At 43.3% G+C, this 13,288-nt stretch overlaps 1 protein-coding gene across 1 annotated transcript in view; it reads right to left on the bottom strand.

Annotated features, from left to right (window-relative positions):
• The window catches only part of MAST4 (microtubule associated serine/threonine kinase family member 4), a 594,255-nt gene that overhangs the window by 391,803 nt on the left and 189,164 nt on the right, over window positions 1–13,288 (bottom strand). Inside the window, exon 3 of the mRNA XM_040977340.1 lies at window positions 11,562–11,686. Within this exon, the coding sequence (XP_040833274.1) occupies window positions 11,562–11,686 (125 nt within the window). The remainder of the gene's footprint in view (window positions 1–11,561; window positions 11,687–13,288) is intronic.

The following is a 13,288-nucleotide window of genomic DNA, read 5'->3' as shown; positions in this document are numbered from 1 at the left end:
ACTTTCCAATAAAAATAAATAAGTCTTTAAAAATTTGTAAAAACCCAACATTAACTGTTGACCAAGGTAAAGTGAGATGACTTTTCCAATGTATACAAGCATAACTTTGAACAGTACGCCTAAAAACAATTCCACAAGAGCGATGCAGAACCTCAAGCACCTTTTACTCTCTATTCCAATAGACTCACTCCAAGAACCTACTATAAGAAATAATTAGAGGTGAACAGGGCTTATTGAAAGTCTACTCATCCCCATTATTTGCAATAGAAAACATTCCAAAGTCATCAAAAGGGGAAAAGAGTTTAATAAATGATGATAAACCCATACATTAGGCTATTATGAAGCCTTTGAATTGAGTCACAATGACAATGAGGGAATGCTTATTCGGAGATGGATTCTATAATTTTTGTGAACCAATTTATCTAATGGCATTCAAACTGTTCCTGCATCAATATTTAACAGACACTCTCTTGGAGTTAACTAATACGGCTTCAGATTGGGTTTTTGTTTTTGAGCTATAAGGCTAATGAAGTATTGATATAATATTAAATGACTGCAAATAAAGTCTGTATCCTAAATAAATGCTGACATTATGTCTCAACATTCTGAATGAATGGAAAAGGAAGAATGCATTTTTGCATATGCTTAGTGCATTCTCCCTGACTCCTCATAATGTATTTTTGCAAATAGAAAAGATGAATATTCATCAAGGCTCTCTGAATATATTACAGTTTAAATAGTATGGTTTTAATATTTATAGTACATCATGAAATATAATTTTTCCATTAAAAGTAATGGATATGACAGCCACTGCAGAAACAGAAAAACACACAACTTAACCTAATATTTAAAAGTTGAAACACAGTGTTTGAAAGCACCTTGCCCTTCACAAAAGTTAAGTATTCTGGAAGAAGATCTTTCTGTTTCCTCAACTGGTGAATTTTGAATGAAGTTATGGAAGAAAACACAAGCTATTCCACCATTATGCAAGGTAAGAGCAAAGGGCGGAAAGTCCTACAAAGGCCTGATGATCAGAAGGAAGAGTGCCTGCTTTTCTCTCTCCTAGAAATACCATTCCAGCAAAGCCTAATTGCCAAGCTCCAAGAAGCATTTTTCATACCAATCTCAGAAATCCTGCACACAGCTTTCCTGAAAGGCAAACACCATGTACGGAGTCTACTCGTTTTATCCACAGAACGACCTGAATAAGAAGTATTACCATTAGTCCCATTTCCCAGATGAAGAAACTGAGGCTGACAGCATTAACCCTGAGGATAATAAGCGAACAGACAGATGAACCTGGGCAGCCTATGTTCTTACACTCCACTTCTCCCCTTAACTCCCATTTTCCAATGGGACAATTAATTGTATGTTAATTTCTTAACATCCCCAGTTAACCTTTCTCTGATTTGATGAATCAATTGTGCATGGTTAGTATTATACAGCCTAATAAAAATAGTTATTTTAATTGAAAATAAATACAGAAGAGCCATTTTTAGAACACTGACAATGTACAGAAATGAAATATACTATTTACAGATGCAACAATCATACTAAATATTTACTGTGTGACTGGGCACTGGAAAAACAGATGGAAAACAGAAAAAATATCTCTACTATCATAAAATTGATATTACACTAAGAGATTTACAATAGGCCTTCTATACTCATGGCTTAAACATCTGTGGGCTTAACCAATCTTAGTGCAAACATATTTTTACATAAAAATCATGCCTGTATTTGAACACATACAGAATTTCCTTTCTTGTCTTTATCCTATGGGATACAATACAGACAACAATTGATGCAAAGATGACTTAAAGAACACGGGAGTATATATGGGAGCAGGCACCGGGAACACTGCTTGGGACACCCGAATCCCAGGTTGCAGTGAATGAATTCAATTCCAGGCTCTACTCCTAGACTCCAGCTCCCTGCTCACATACACTCAGGCAGGCAGCAAGCAACAGCTGAAGCAGTTGGCTTCCTGCCACACACATGGAGATTTGGGTTGGCTTTAGCCTGGTGCAGCCTCAGCTGTTACAGGCATTTAGGACATGAACTGGCAGAGAGGAGAACTTTTCCCCAACCACCCACCTGTCAAATTTATAAATATTTTTAAATATATAGAATGAGTGTGTCAATTCTATGCAAACACACCATTTTATACAAAGGATTTAAGCAGTCTCACAGTTTGGTATTCACAGAGAGTCCTGGGACCAATCCCCTATGGACAATAAAGGACAACGTATAGCACAACGTGCTAATGGCATGGTGCACTGGAAGGTGAAAGAGCCATGAAAAGCAAAGAAAGTAAGTGAGTGGAATGTATAACAAGCAATAGACGAAAGAATGTCAAACAGGACAGCCAAGCAAGGTCTCTGTGAGGAAGTGCACAAACAAAACGGATAAGGGACAAGACTCAAACAGAAAAATGAGCAAAATATTGGGAACTAACTTGGACACTGCTTCTGCCATTTGATTACTTGAAAACCCAAAAGCCATGAATATTCCTCACGACGGTCACATGCAACATGTCTAAACTTCAGTCATCAAGGCTCACGACCTTATTTTCCTACAAAGAAGTCAGTTACCACTGGCCCTGCATTTGCCTCCTGAAATTTCCATCTTTCTTGCCAGAAAACAGCATCTGTATAAATCCCTCGGCTTCTGACGAGTATGACTTCTTTGATAAACTACCCATGTGTGTGGGGAGGGACAGCAAGATGGAGGCAGCAAATGGGAAAATGAGTTTTCCCTTCTTCAGATTAATGTATATGAAGTAGACAACTGACACTTCATCAGCACTCCCGGCTGGTGTCCCAGCAGGCCAAGGCTGGCGGAGCATGTATCCTGCCCGCCACCAGGCTACTTAGGAGGAATTGGCAACATGCCATTTATCTGAAATGCCCAACGTGTCGGGGCGAGGGAACACAACTCCATTTAGCATTGCCAAGGAAAACTAGATACTTCAGGCTAGGAATTAATCTCTTCTTGAGAAGGTAGTTAGCACTGCCTTCAAGTTGGCCTGTGGCATTTAAATCACTATAGGTCATGCATTTACTAAAATGTGTATCCGACACAGCACAGGGCCTTCAGTTTATAACTTACAAACATATTAATACCTCTCAGTTTAAGGGTCTGTGCTTTTCTGAAATGTACAGTGTTATGATGGAGCACGGCATTTTGTTACACTGAATATAATGCTGTCATCTGGGCATAAAGCACATTGATTCCCTATTTTTCCCATTCTCTCATACTTGGAAACACATATCACTTCCAACCTAGTTATTCCATGAATCAACAAAATATTTAAACCATGTGACTACCTGACTGATTAAAAGTGAACACATGAAATATCCTTGACCGTGATCCCTGATCATCCCTTCTTTGTCACCCTCTCGTCTGAGAACTCCATGGGATCTGCCTTCTCCATGGACTTGAAGGTTGGTCAATTGAACAGCAAAACCACGGAGGTTCTGGATGGACAGGCTCACAAGGTCAGCCATTCCAGCGTGTAGGGTCACACGTCACTCTCACCTTGTGACTAGAGCTACCATCTCTCTCCCACAGTAAGGTTTATCTATTGAGAGTCCAGGTAAGTGCGATTGTGCTAAGAGTAGGGAGGAACAGGAAGTTCACCAGTCAGGAATTCTACCCTCTTGGAGCTTATAGTCACGCAGGGACATATTAGACACAAACGCAAAGCAGAGACCCACAGTAAATGCTAAGGAGATTCCTGGGGAAGGATGACTCACAGGGACAGATAAGGGCAATGAGGCAGGACGAGTGGCCAAGGGGATCCAGCAGAGTGAGGCAGATTCTACAGCAAAGCACACACCCATCACGTTGAGTTTGTTTGGATAGTCAGGAAAAGAGAAAGAAAAAGAATCACAGGGGAAAAAAAAGGCAGAAGGGTTCTTTTGCTTACATTTCTACTTCAGCATTATTCTCCATCAAATCTCTTAGTTTGTAACTGGCAGAAAGAGTTTAGATATGACCCAATTCAAGCTTGATAACATGAAGCAGATGATAAACACTAGTCTACTTAGCTGGGTAGTTTTGCAATGAGTACCAAAAGGCAAGAAAAGAAAAAATGATTCTGAATGGTTTTGAGTGACATATTGACGTAAAGAATGTGGCGCAGGAATGAGGGCAAGCATGTGGCAGGGAACAGGATGGCACACTGCCCAGCAGCTCTCCCTGGTTCCTTTGCTCTCCATCCCAGCAAAGAAGAATGCAAATTGTTTTCACAGTCTGTGATTAGGAGCTAGAGAAGTTTCTGGAGGGAGAGCGGGAATCCTTCATTACCTAGTAGCAAATGCTAACCATATTCTGGCCTCTGTATTTGAGCTAACCAATGACATAACTACGGAAGAATGAACACGGCAGGTATTGGAGACTTGCGGTAGCTAAGTACTATTTAAGTTTGCACCACATGGCACTTCAGCATCTTGGCAATTTTCATCTTGGGCAATTCTATAAACATAAAAACCTGCAGGTGACTCATTAATAATTTGTGATTGTTTGATAAGAATGCCATCTCAAAGGTTTTAGATGGTGTTCTTAGATTTTTCTAGGAACAGTTATCTTTACTTTTGAATCCTATTCCTAAATATTTAACGTTATTACACACATATTTTATTATGGAATAATAGATCACCTTCTGAATATGTATATGTGACTAAAAGCATTAGGCATGTTCTTTGTGATAATGATTTTTTTTAAAGATTTATTTTTATTGAAAGACAGATGTACAGAGAGAAGCAGAAACAGAAAGTTGAAAGTTCTTCCATCTACTGGTTCACACCCAAATGGCCTCAATGAGCCGGAGCTGTGTCAAAACAAAGTCAGGCGCCAGTAGCTTCTTCTGGGTCTCCCATGCAGGTGCAGGAACCCAAGATTTTGGGAGCTGGATGGGAACTGGAGCAGCCAGGACATGAATTGGCACCCATATGGGATTCTGGCGGTTGCAAGGTGAGGATTTAGTCCCTAGGCTACAGCACAGGACCTTAAGTTTATACAAGTATTTGGTAGCAAAGGCAGGACTATAGGCTAGACCTAAATCAAATCTATATGCATTATTATATGAGTCCCAAATAACCAAGATGTTGTATTGCCAATGAAGAAAGCTGTAAGATACTATGGCATCCCAGTTTAGTACCATTCACATCTTTACCAAAGAAGATGTTCAAAAATCCATTTCTGTATCCTCACACACTACAACCAAATGCAAAATAACCTTTAAAGACTTCAGTGCAGAACACAAGCTTATAGTAGAGAAGCAAGGAGTCTACCAGCAAAAATCATCATCCTCACCATCATCATCATCACCACCATCATCACTACGCTTCAAAGCTTTCTGACAAGTAGACAGTCAGCAGTGCTACCATAGCTTTGGGGGAAGGAAGGCTGATGAGCAGCTGTCAATCAACCTAATACCAAGTGTGAAGGCTGACTGAATCGATCCAGTGGTGACCCCCAAATGGTGGCCTAATATACTAAAGGCCCTGTCGAGAGTAGAGCATTATGGGAATATGCTGTTCAAAGGCAGGCAAGAAGCAAGCAGGGTTCTACATCTTGGAGTAAGCTCAGAGGCACTGCAGGAACCAGGAGCAAACCCTCCCGCCTTCCCCAAGAGGAGTTAAAAGAAGTCTCAGCCAGTGTATGTCCTGAGACCCTGAAGTCCAGGCAAAGCAGGTAGCTGTAAACACTACATCCTGTGCCAGAGTGTCCTGGGGACACATAGAGAAAACTATAGACACTGGCTACCAGTCCCAAGACCAATCCTTTCAGCTAGTAGAAGCTGTCTTTTAAGTTTTCAACAAACAAGGCACAGAAGATGAGAACCTAAACAGTGGTGTGAAGGCATGTGGCTTTACTAGCCACTATTCGTGGTCCATTCTAGGTAAGCTAAAATGACAAGAGAGGCAGCCATACTCCCAATGTGGGACCAACAATAGATCGCTATCTAAGTCAGAGCCTAGCTAATATGTACACTACCATCAGGAGGGATCATGGAACTAAGAGAGTCTGACCTGTCTCCAGAGACAAGAACAAGTCAGAGGAGAAAATCGAATTCCTTTCAACAATCCTGGACAGAAGAAGAAAACTGATGGGGCCACAGAGTTCCACGTGGTAGAATTCAGCCTCCCTCAAGAAGCTCCGGGCAAGGCCCAGAAGTGCAAGGAAAGTGAAGTTTTTGCTCAATGCTCATGCCACACTCTGTGTTAATTCCTAAAATGGCTCACTCACTCATGTGCATGCTCTCTCTCCCTCTCCCTCTGAGAGGGAAGGAAATGATGAAGGAGCTATAAAGAGATTTCTCAAGCCTCTGACTTGTGAAGTAGATTCTCAATTTCTGATTTACTTATTTTTCTATGTCCTTGAGGGCCTCATCACATTTTTGTGAAGAGACCTATTAACTTAAAAAATAAGTGCCACATCACATTTCAGTCACAAGTTAGTAGAAGTGGAAGCCCAAAGAGCAAAAGCACAGAATTCCCAGCTCTCCTCCACAAGGCACCTATGATCATTCCAGAAGGCATTCTAGCTCAGGTTCATCCCATCCACAGGCACATGTCCAGGTTCAGGTGGGATGGTCTACTGATGCCTAACCTTTAAAAACACTGAAGCCGAATGGTCCAGAGCCAGACAACAGTCTCTGAGAACTGAAGCAACTTCTAGAATCTTAGCAGCTAGAAACAATCTTCAGCCAAGCACTGACCACCCAACACCCCTATACTATCCTGCTAGGAATCCTGGCTCTGATGACTGTAGACAGGACTTGAGGGAAGCAAACCAATGCAGATCATTCATCCCATAGCACCCACCCTACACTTCGTTGATTAGTTTGCTTGGGGTAGAAAGTATTACACAGTCACAGACTTAAATGGTGAATCCCTGAGCATTTGCTTGGACTCTGAGTGGGAAGACCTCAAAACCCAGGAGATGTCAGTGGTACTGGCTTATTTCACCACATGCTATAAAAGTATTATTTTGTGAGAAACTGAACGAAAACTTCTGGGGCTGCTTACTGAGCCTCAACAGACTAATCCTCTGCCTGCACCAGTAGCATCCCATAGGGACACTGGTTCATGTCCTGGCTACTTCACTTTAATCCAGCTCCCTGCTAATGCAGTGGGAAAGTAACAGAGCTCAAGTCCTTGGGCCCATGAACCCACAAGGGAGACCTAAAACCTCTTGACTTCTGGCTTTAGATCAGCTCAACCCCAGCCATAGTGGCCATTTTGAAAGTGAACCAGAAGACGGTTTGAAAATCTGCTTTTGAAAAAAACCTTTTTCTTTTCTTCTTAAAAAAGGAAAGGTCCAGTCCCACCTTATGTAGAAGACATTCTTCCTGCCAGCCCCTCAGAGACTTCTGATAAATGATGTGGCAATAAGGTAGCAAATTTTCTAAAGAACCTGAATTATTTAAGGTATATAATATCCCAAAGACACAAAGCCTGTCCCAATATGGGGAAACTATAGCCTGTAACTGACAAGGAAATTAAGAAGGATTCTTGGGAATGGCTGTATTTGGATAATCAATTTGGGGCTAATAGCAAAATCTTTTACAGGAGAGGAAGATGGCCCCTTTGAAATGGAACAAACAATGTAATCAGGCCTCCTCAAAGCAAATGCCTCTGCTTTGGTCCTACAGAACTGCTTGCATGGAAAAGCCCTAATTCTAGTCACCACCTGACCTAGAAAAGCCCCTCCCTGAATGAACAGAAAGACCAAAAATCATAGTGGGTGTCCTAATGCAAACGTTGAGAACATTAAAATAGGGGATTATTTTTGCAAAGTTAGCTAAAATGTCCCAGACCTGCAGGTGGCTGCAGACACCTGCTCACAGGTGAGAAGTGGGAAGAATTTACTATGGGATAACTCCTAACTGTCTGAGCCCCATTCTAGTGGCAGGTGTTCTGGAAACAAAAGGGCATTGCCAGTTGGCTGGTGGCCAGATGCTGCAGGACCAGGCTGTGTGACTGGACGCTGCACACCTGGTCAGATGGCTGCCTGTGTCTCAGGAGGTTCAGCCTAGGCCCGCTGCGAAGTAACAGACCTGTGTAGTCAAGCAGAGAAGCTCTCAGAAGTGACCTCTCTGTCTGCTGCAGAAGCAACAATGGTTTGTACAGGGCACCGGTTTTATAGTAAATGATCGCTCGAGGGCAGGGTATCAACTATGCCTTTCTTTCTAAGGATGTCTGCAAGAGGCATAAAGAATAGCCTGCACACAGGCCCATTACTAGAAGGAGGAGAAGGACTTCAACAATCCAGAAGGACTCACAGCCCTGGAAGGAAAGAGGGATCCGTAATTCAAACAACAACGAAGGAATTACAGACAGCAAAGGAAGGCTGTGGAAGAATCTAAATAGTAGGCCACCCAAGAACAAAACATTGTGTTACAAAGTAACATCCTAGCTCTGGTGACTGGGAAGCCCAGAGCTGTCACCACAGAGACTCCATTTACTGAGGATTCCCCCCTTTCCCCTTACCAAGCTGAGTCTAATTTGTCCCAGGCAGGCTCAGAGGAAGCTCACTGAGACAGTTTTCTAAGCAACATGGTCTAAGACAAGGAATGGAGTACAAGGGATGGCAGACAAAAGAGGAACAGTGTGGACACCCTGGAACCTAGGCTGGGCTCTTACAAAGTACGCCCACGCTTTCTCCCCAAATGGTAAACAACGTATAACTGATTGACACACTAAGGGAGCCAAAGCCTCTCCCACCCCCATGAAGGAATTGGTAGATACACTGGTTCTTTTTTTTTAATGTACATATCAGCAAGAAAGTAACACAGAGATCAGACATCCCCTATCACTTGTTTCCCACCCTACCCCCTAGTCCCAACCTCAATCTAACTAAGCAAAACTGTTCAGACAGGGGTAGGTCACCTGGAGAAGACTGGCCAACTGACTACACAGTTATGCCAACAGAGAATGTTAAATACCTCCTAACATTTATAGTTACCTTCACTAAATGGTGCAAGCCTTCCCCTGCCAAACTGACAAGGCTAAGGAAATCATTAAAAGCCTGCTAAGAGAAATTCCTGGAGAGTCAGTCTCCCTAGGGCTACATACAGTGATCATGGAGTAGTTTTTGTTTCAAAGGTAGTGGTTGCAGATGCAAACACTCACATCGCATACCAGTGAACCAGTTCAAGTTTCAGCTGCTCCACTTCTGACCCAGCTGCCTGGTAATGCTCCTAAATAATTTGGACCTGGCAGCCCCTGCGGGATACCCAGAAGGAGTTCTAGGCTCTGAGCTGACCCAGTCCTGGTCATTGCACTTATCTGGGGAGTGAACCAGAGCATGCAAGATCTCTTTATCTTTCAATCAAATAAATCTTAAAAAAAGAAAAAAAGAAAGAAAAACAAAAAAGTTGGTGGTTGAAATGTTGCAGACGTTCAAGGTTAAATCAGAAATCACATGCAGCCTGGAGACCCCAGCCATCCAGTGGCACTGCAAAACCATTTGGACACTAAAGCTAACCTCAGCTAAACCCTCCCAGGAAACTCATCATAATGTGTTAAGGCTCTTAAAATTGTCTTAAACCATGTTAGAGCAGACCCCAAAGGAAAATCAGGCTTTATCCCATTTGAGTTGCTATAGGAAAGACACTTTGCTAGTATGACTGGGCCTCTGACCTGCCCAGATATGGAAACTGGAGTGATAGATAAAATGTAATAGATACAATTAGGGCAGGTAATGATGGCTCTCAACAGATACACACATGTGACTCTACTCCCACCTACAGCGGTAAAGCTCCACCCATAAGAACCAGGAAATGAAGTCCTCCTTAAGAACACTGGAGATCGTGTTTTTCAGAGCATTAACAGAATCTTCTCTCAAATTACAAGATGTAAATTCTGAGGTTCATCACAGAAGAATAAAGAAAGCCCTTTGGACAGAGACTTTCGGAAGCCAGTGATTGTCCAAAGGAACCAACACTGACTGTAAGATAAGGATACTTTCCAACTTCTTGCCATGTTGCTTACAGCCCCTCTGTGCTACCGTGAATCCTGGAATGTAAGAGTTCCACTCCTGTACTGAAGAGAATGCCAGCACCCCAAATGCAGGAGCAAGCATTTTCAGAAGAATGACCTCTTTCCTTTATCCCTCAAGAATGAGGAATGAAATGTCTGCAGGGGTGGCACCTATAATCAAGAGTGCAGAATTTAGAAAAAACGGGCGAGCAGAGGAGGCACAAGAGCAGAGGGCAGCTGTACTCTCTTAAGCTTGGTTTTTCAGAAGAGCTTGTCTGGCAGTTGTACTTAGAAGGCTCGGGACCTTCACACACAAGGAGCAGTTAAAGGTGCAGGAGATCAGCACTGGTCAGGTCTTGGAGACAAAGCCAAACTTTCTTCATGTAACAGGAGGCAAGGGGAGAAGAGGGCCTTCTTTACCGTGATGTGCAGCGTGTGAAGAAGCAACATGATGAATGTTGCTTCTACTGGGAAGCGGAAGCAGAAGCAGCATCCCCCTTCCTCTACTGTGACATCTCGGATATACTCCTCATCTTCGCTACAAAACCACTATCCACCTGCTTCTAAAGAAGGCAGCATCTTAGGGAATTGTCCCTTCCAATGGCCCCATTCAGTTGTCACAGGTAACGCATCCATCTAAGTAACTGTCATTGGAGGCTGTGGTCTGGCGGTCACACCAGCCAACTGACCCCTTGTCTGCTACCAGTGCCTCCTCTTTCCTGCAGCAGCTACGGGGGAAAGCAGGCAACACTGACTGGAGGCCCAACATTACCACCACAGTAAGAGACAAAAGGATCGTGGGCCGCCACACCCTGAGGTCACACCATCCAATGCCGTATTCTACCCTCGACTAGCACAACAGGACAAATACAGACACTCCAGCTTAGGAAAGTTTCTCAGAATGTCCATTTTTGACAAAAGGCAAAGCTTATGGAAATGTCCCCCATTAGTGAAGACTAAACAGATTAATGATTAAATACAAAACATGATACCAGACTGGCTCCTGCACAGGAGGCGGTACAGAGCCAACTGATAACCCTGAGTCACGGATGACTCAGGTTTGAGGCAGCCACAGATTTACCCAAGTCGGTAAGAGTAACAAAGGGCTTTTAAACAACTTGCTGTCAACTAGCTCACACATGATTATATGTGTGGGCATGGGTATCTGTGTCTATACACACACATGCGGATACATGTCTGCTTACATGAAAGCAATAAAGCAAACCGAGTAAAGTGTTAAGAGCCTAGATGCAGTACCAACTGGAAATCTATGCATTTTTCTTTGCAGCTTTCCTGCAAGTTGGAAATTATTTCCAAATACTTTTTAACATCCCCAAAACATTTTCATTTCTTCTGAGAAAAGTGAAAAAATACAAATGGAGCAAAGTATTTCAAATTGGGAGGTGGGGGTGGCATCAATCAGCACACTAAGAGAACTCCAGCCTGCCAAACCTGTGCTTAATGCTCCACGGGTATGTTTGAGTGTAGACAAATACAACACGTTAATACAATTCCCAGGTGGAAGGGGACTGGAATGGAGCCTGCTCTTCGCCGCACAGGGACACTCACCAGGCTGGCGGTGAGCGAGGGCGCCGACTGGCCCAGGGCCTGGCTGCGCATGCGCACGAGGTTGGACGTCTCAGCAGAGGCTGGCCAGGCCTGCCCGGCCACTGGGTTCGGCAGGAGGTATCGCCCTGTGGGGGGAAGAGGAAGTCAACGTTAAGTGGCAGGCAGAGGACAGTGGTTCCGTCGCAATGGGGCCTCTCTTCTAAGCCATCCTTCTTCTATATTAGCTCTGTCTTCTTCGGTAATTACATTTATTAATAGCAACCAGAGAAAAATTGTTTTAATTAAGCCAGGCGATCCAGTGGTGCGTTCTGACCCTGACTTCCCGCGGAAACCCAAGGAAACTCTGTCTCCTGCATTAGAAGCTGGATCAGGACAGGATGAGGGGTTTTCATCCATCTGCCTGCCCCGGGGGAATGTGCGGAGGCTATATTTAAACACACAGAGCACTCACAGAAATGAACGTTCGCATTTATAAATGCTCTTGGAAACCAATCTCATATGGAAAGTGATCTAAGAATTGACTCTGAAAGGGCTAACCAGGAAGAGGCAATGACCAACGACAGAAAACTGGGGATTCTTTCAAGATGAAACGGGACTGGCATCTCTCCTCCACCTGCTCTGGGGAGGCACTGGCCATCCAACCACCACTGATGCACACATGAAGTCAGGATGTCAACGTCTGTCCAGCTTCACGGAGCAATGTCTTTGAACGCTAACGTATAGATGCATGTTTTTAAAGTCAGGCAAGTGAACCATTTGATACTATCCTTTGGCACCTCAGCTGGTTATCAGTACACAAGAATGGAAGCTTTTGGACTCAGGAGAAGCAAGATGGACCTGAGTATTCTCATACTCAGTAAAAGCAGAGGCTACGTCTGGTTTGGATCTGCTTTGTACCAGCACAATGATGGGTCATGAGAGATGCCCCATGAGCGTTTACCGAGTAATGAAAGGATGAATGGGCATGCACGTGCCAGGAAGCACAAGGGAACAATGAAAAGACGGCAGGTGATTCAGAAAATCTACTCAAGAACCTTGCAAGGAGGAAGGTGAGGTGGAATGGAAATCAGCTTTGTTCCTCTTCAACCATGAGGGACTTTGGCATGCATGGCTGATGGTTCTGCAGGAGAGCTGAACATCTGCGGCTCACTGCTCTCAGGGCGTATATCACAAGCATGCATCCTGGGTAACAAGTGCTGCATTATACTGACTCGCATATCTTGACTGCACATTCTAACTCTCTGTATTATCAGAGTCCATGGGGCGAAGGATACCTCCAATGAATTGTCCATGCCAAGAGACCCAATACTTTATATAATCCAAGTGCTTTTAGGAATTTGCTTTAATTGCACAGGGAAAAGGACTTAATTTGCCAAAAAAAACCTCATTGTTCTCTTATTGTACAATCAAAGCAAAGATTCCAGAGGGGAAAGTCAGATCAGCTTTTGAAGTTTTGTCTGATAGTTAAGTGTTAAGTTTGTCAACCTCTGCTGGCCTTAGTTTTTCTGCCTCTAAAATGGAGATGACAGAATCAGTTAAGTTTAACTTGTTGAAGAGATTTGCAACATTCATGAATAAAGAACCCAGGAGCTATTTAGTGCTAATAATGACAAAAATGCAATGTATATGGCTTTGATTTCTTTCCCTTCACTTATAAGAGAAAAATATAAATTTAAGAAAATACCTTGCCTACCAGCTGCTTAACTGTGGCTGATGCCACCTTGGGT

The sequence above is a fragment of the Ochotona curzoniae genome, unplaced genomic scaffold (genome assembly GCF_017591425.1).
Source record: "Ochotona curzoniae isolate NIBS_2020 unplaced genomic scaffold, NIBS_Ocur_1.0 contig_2754, whole genome shotgun sequence".
Classification (NCBI taxonomy): domain Eukaryota; kingdom Metazoa; phylum Chordata; class Mammalia; order Lagomorpha; family Ochotonidae; genus Ochotona; species Ochotona curzoniae.
This window is presented reverse-complemented; position numbering and strand designations above follow the sequence as displayed.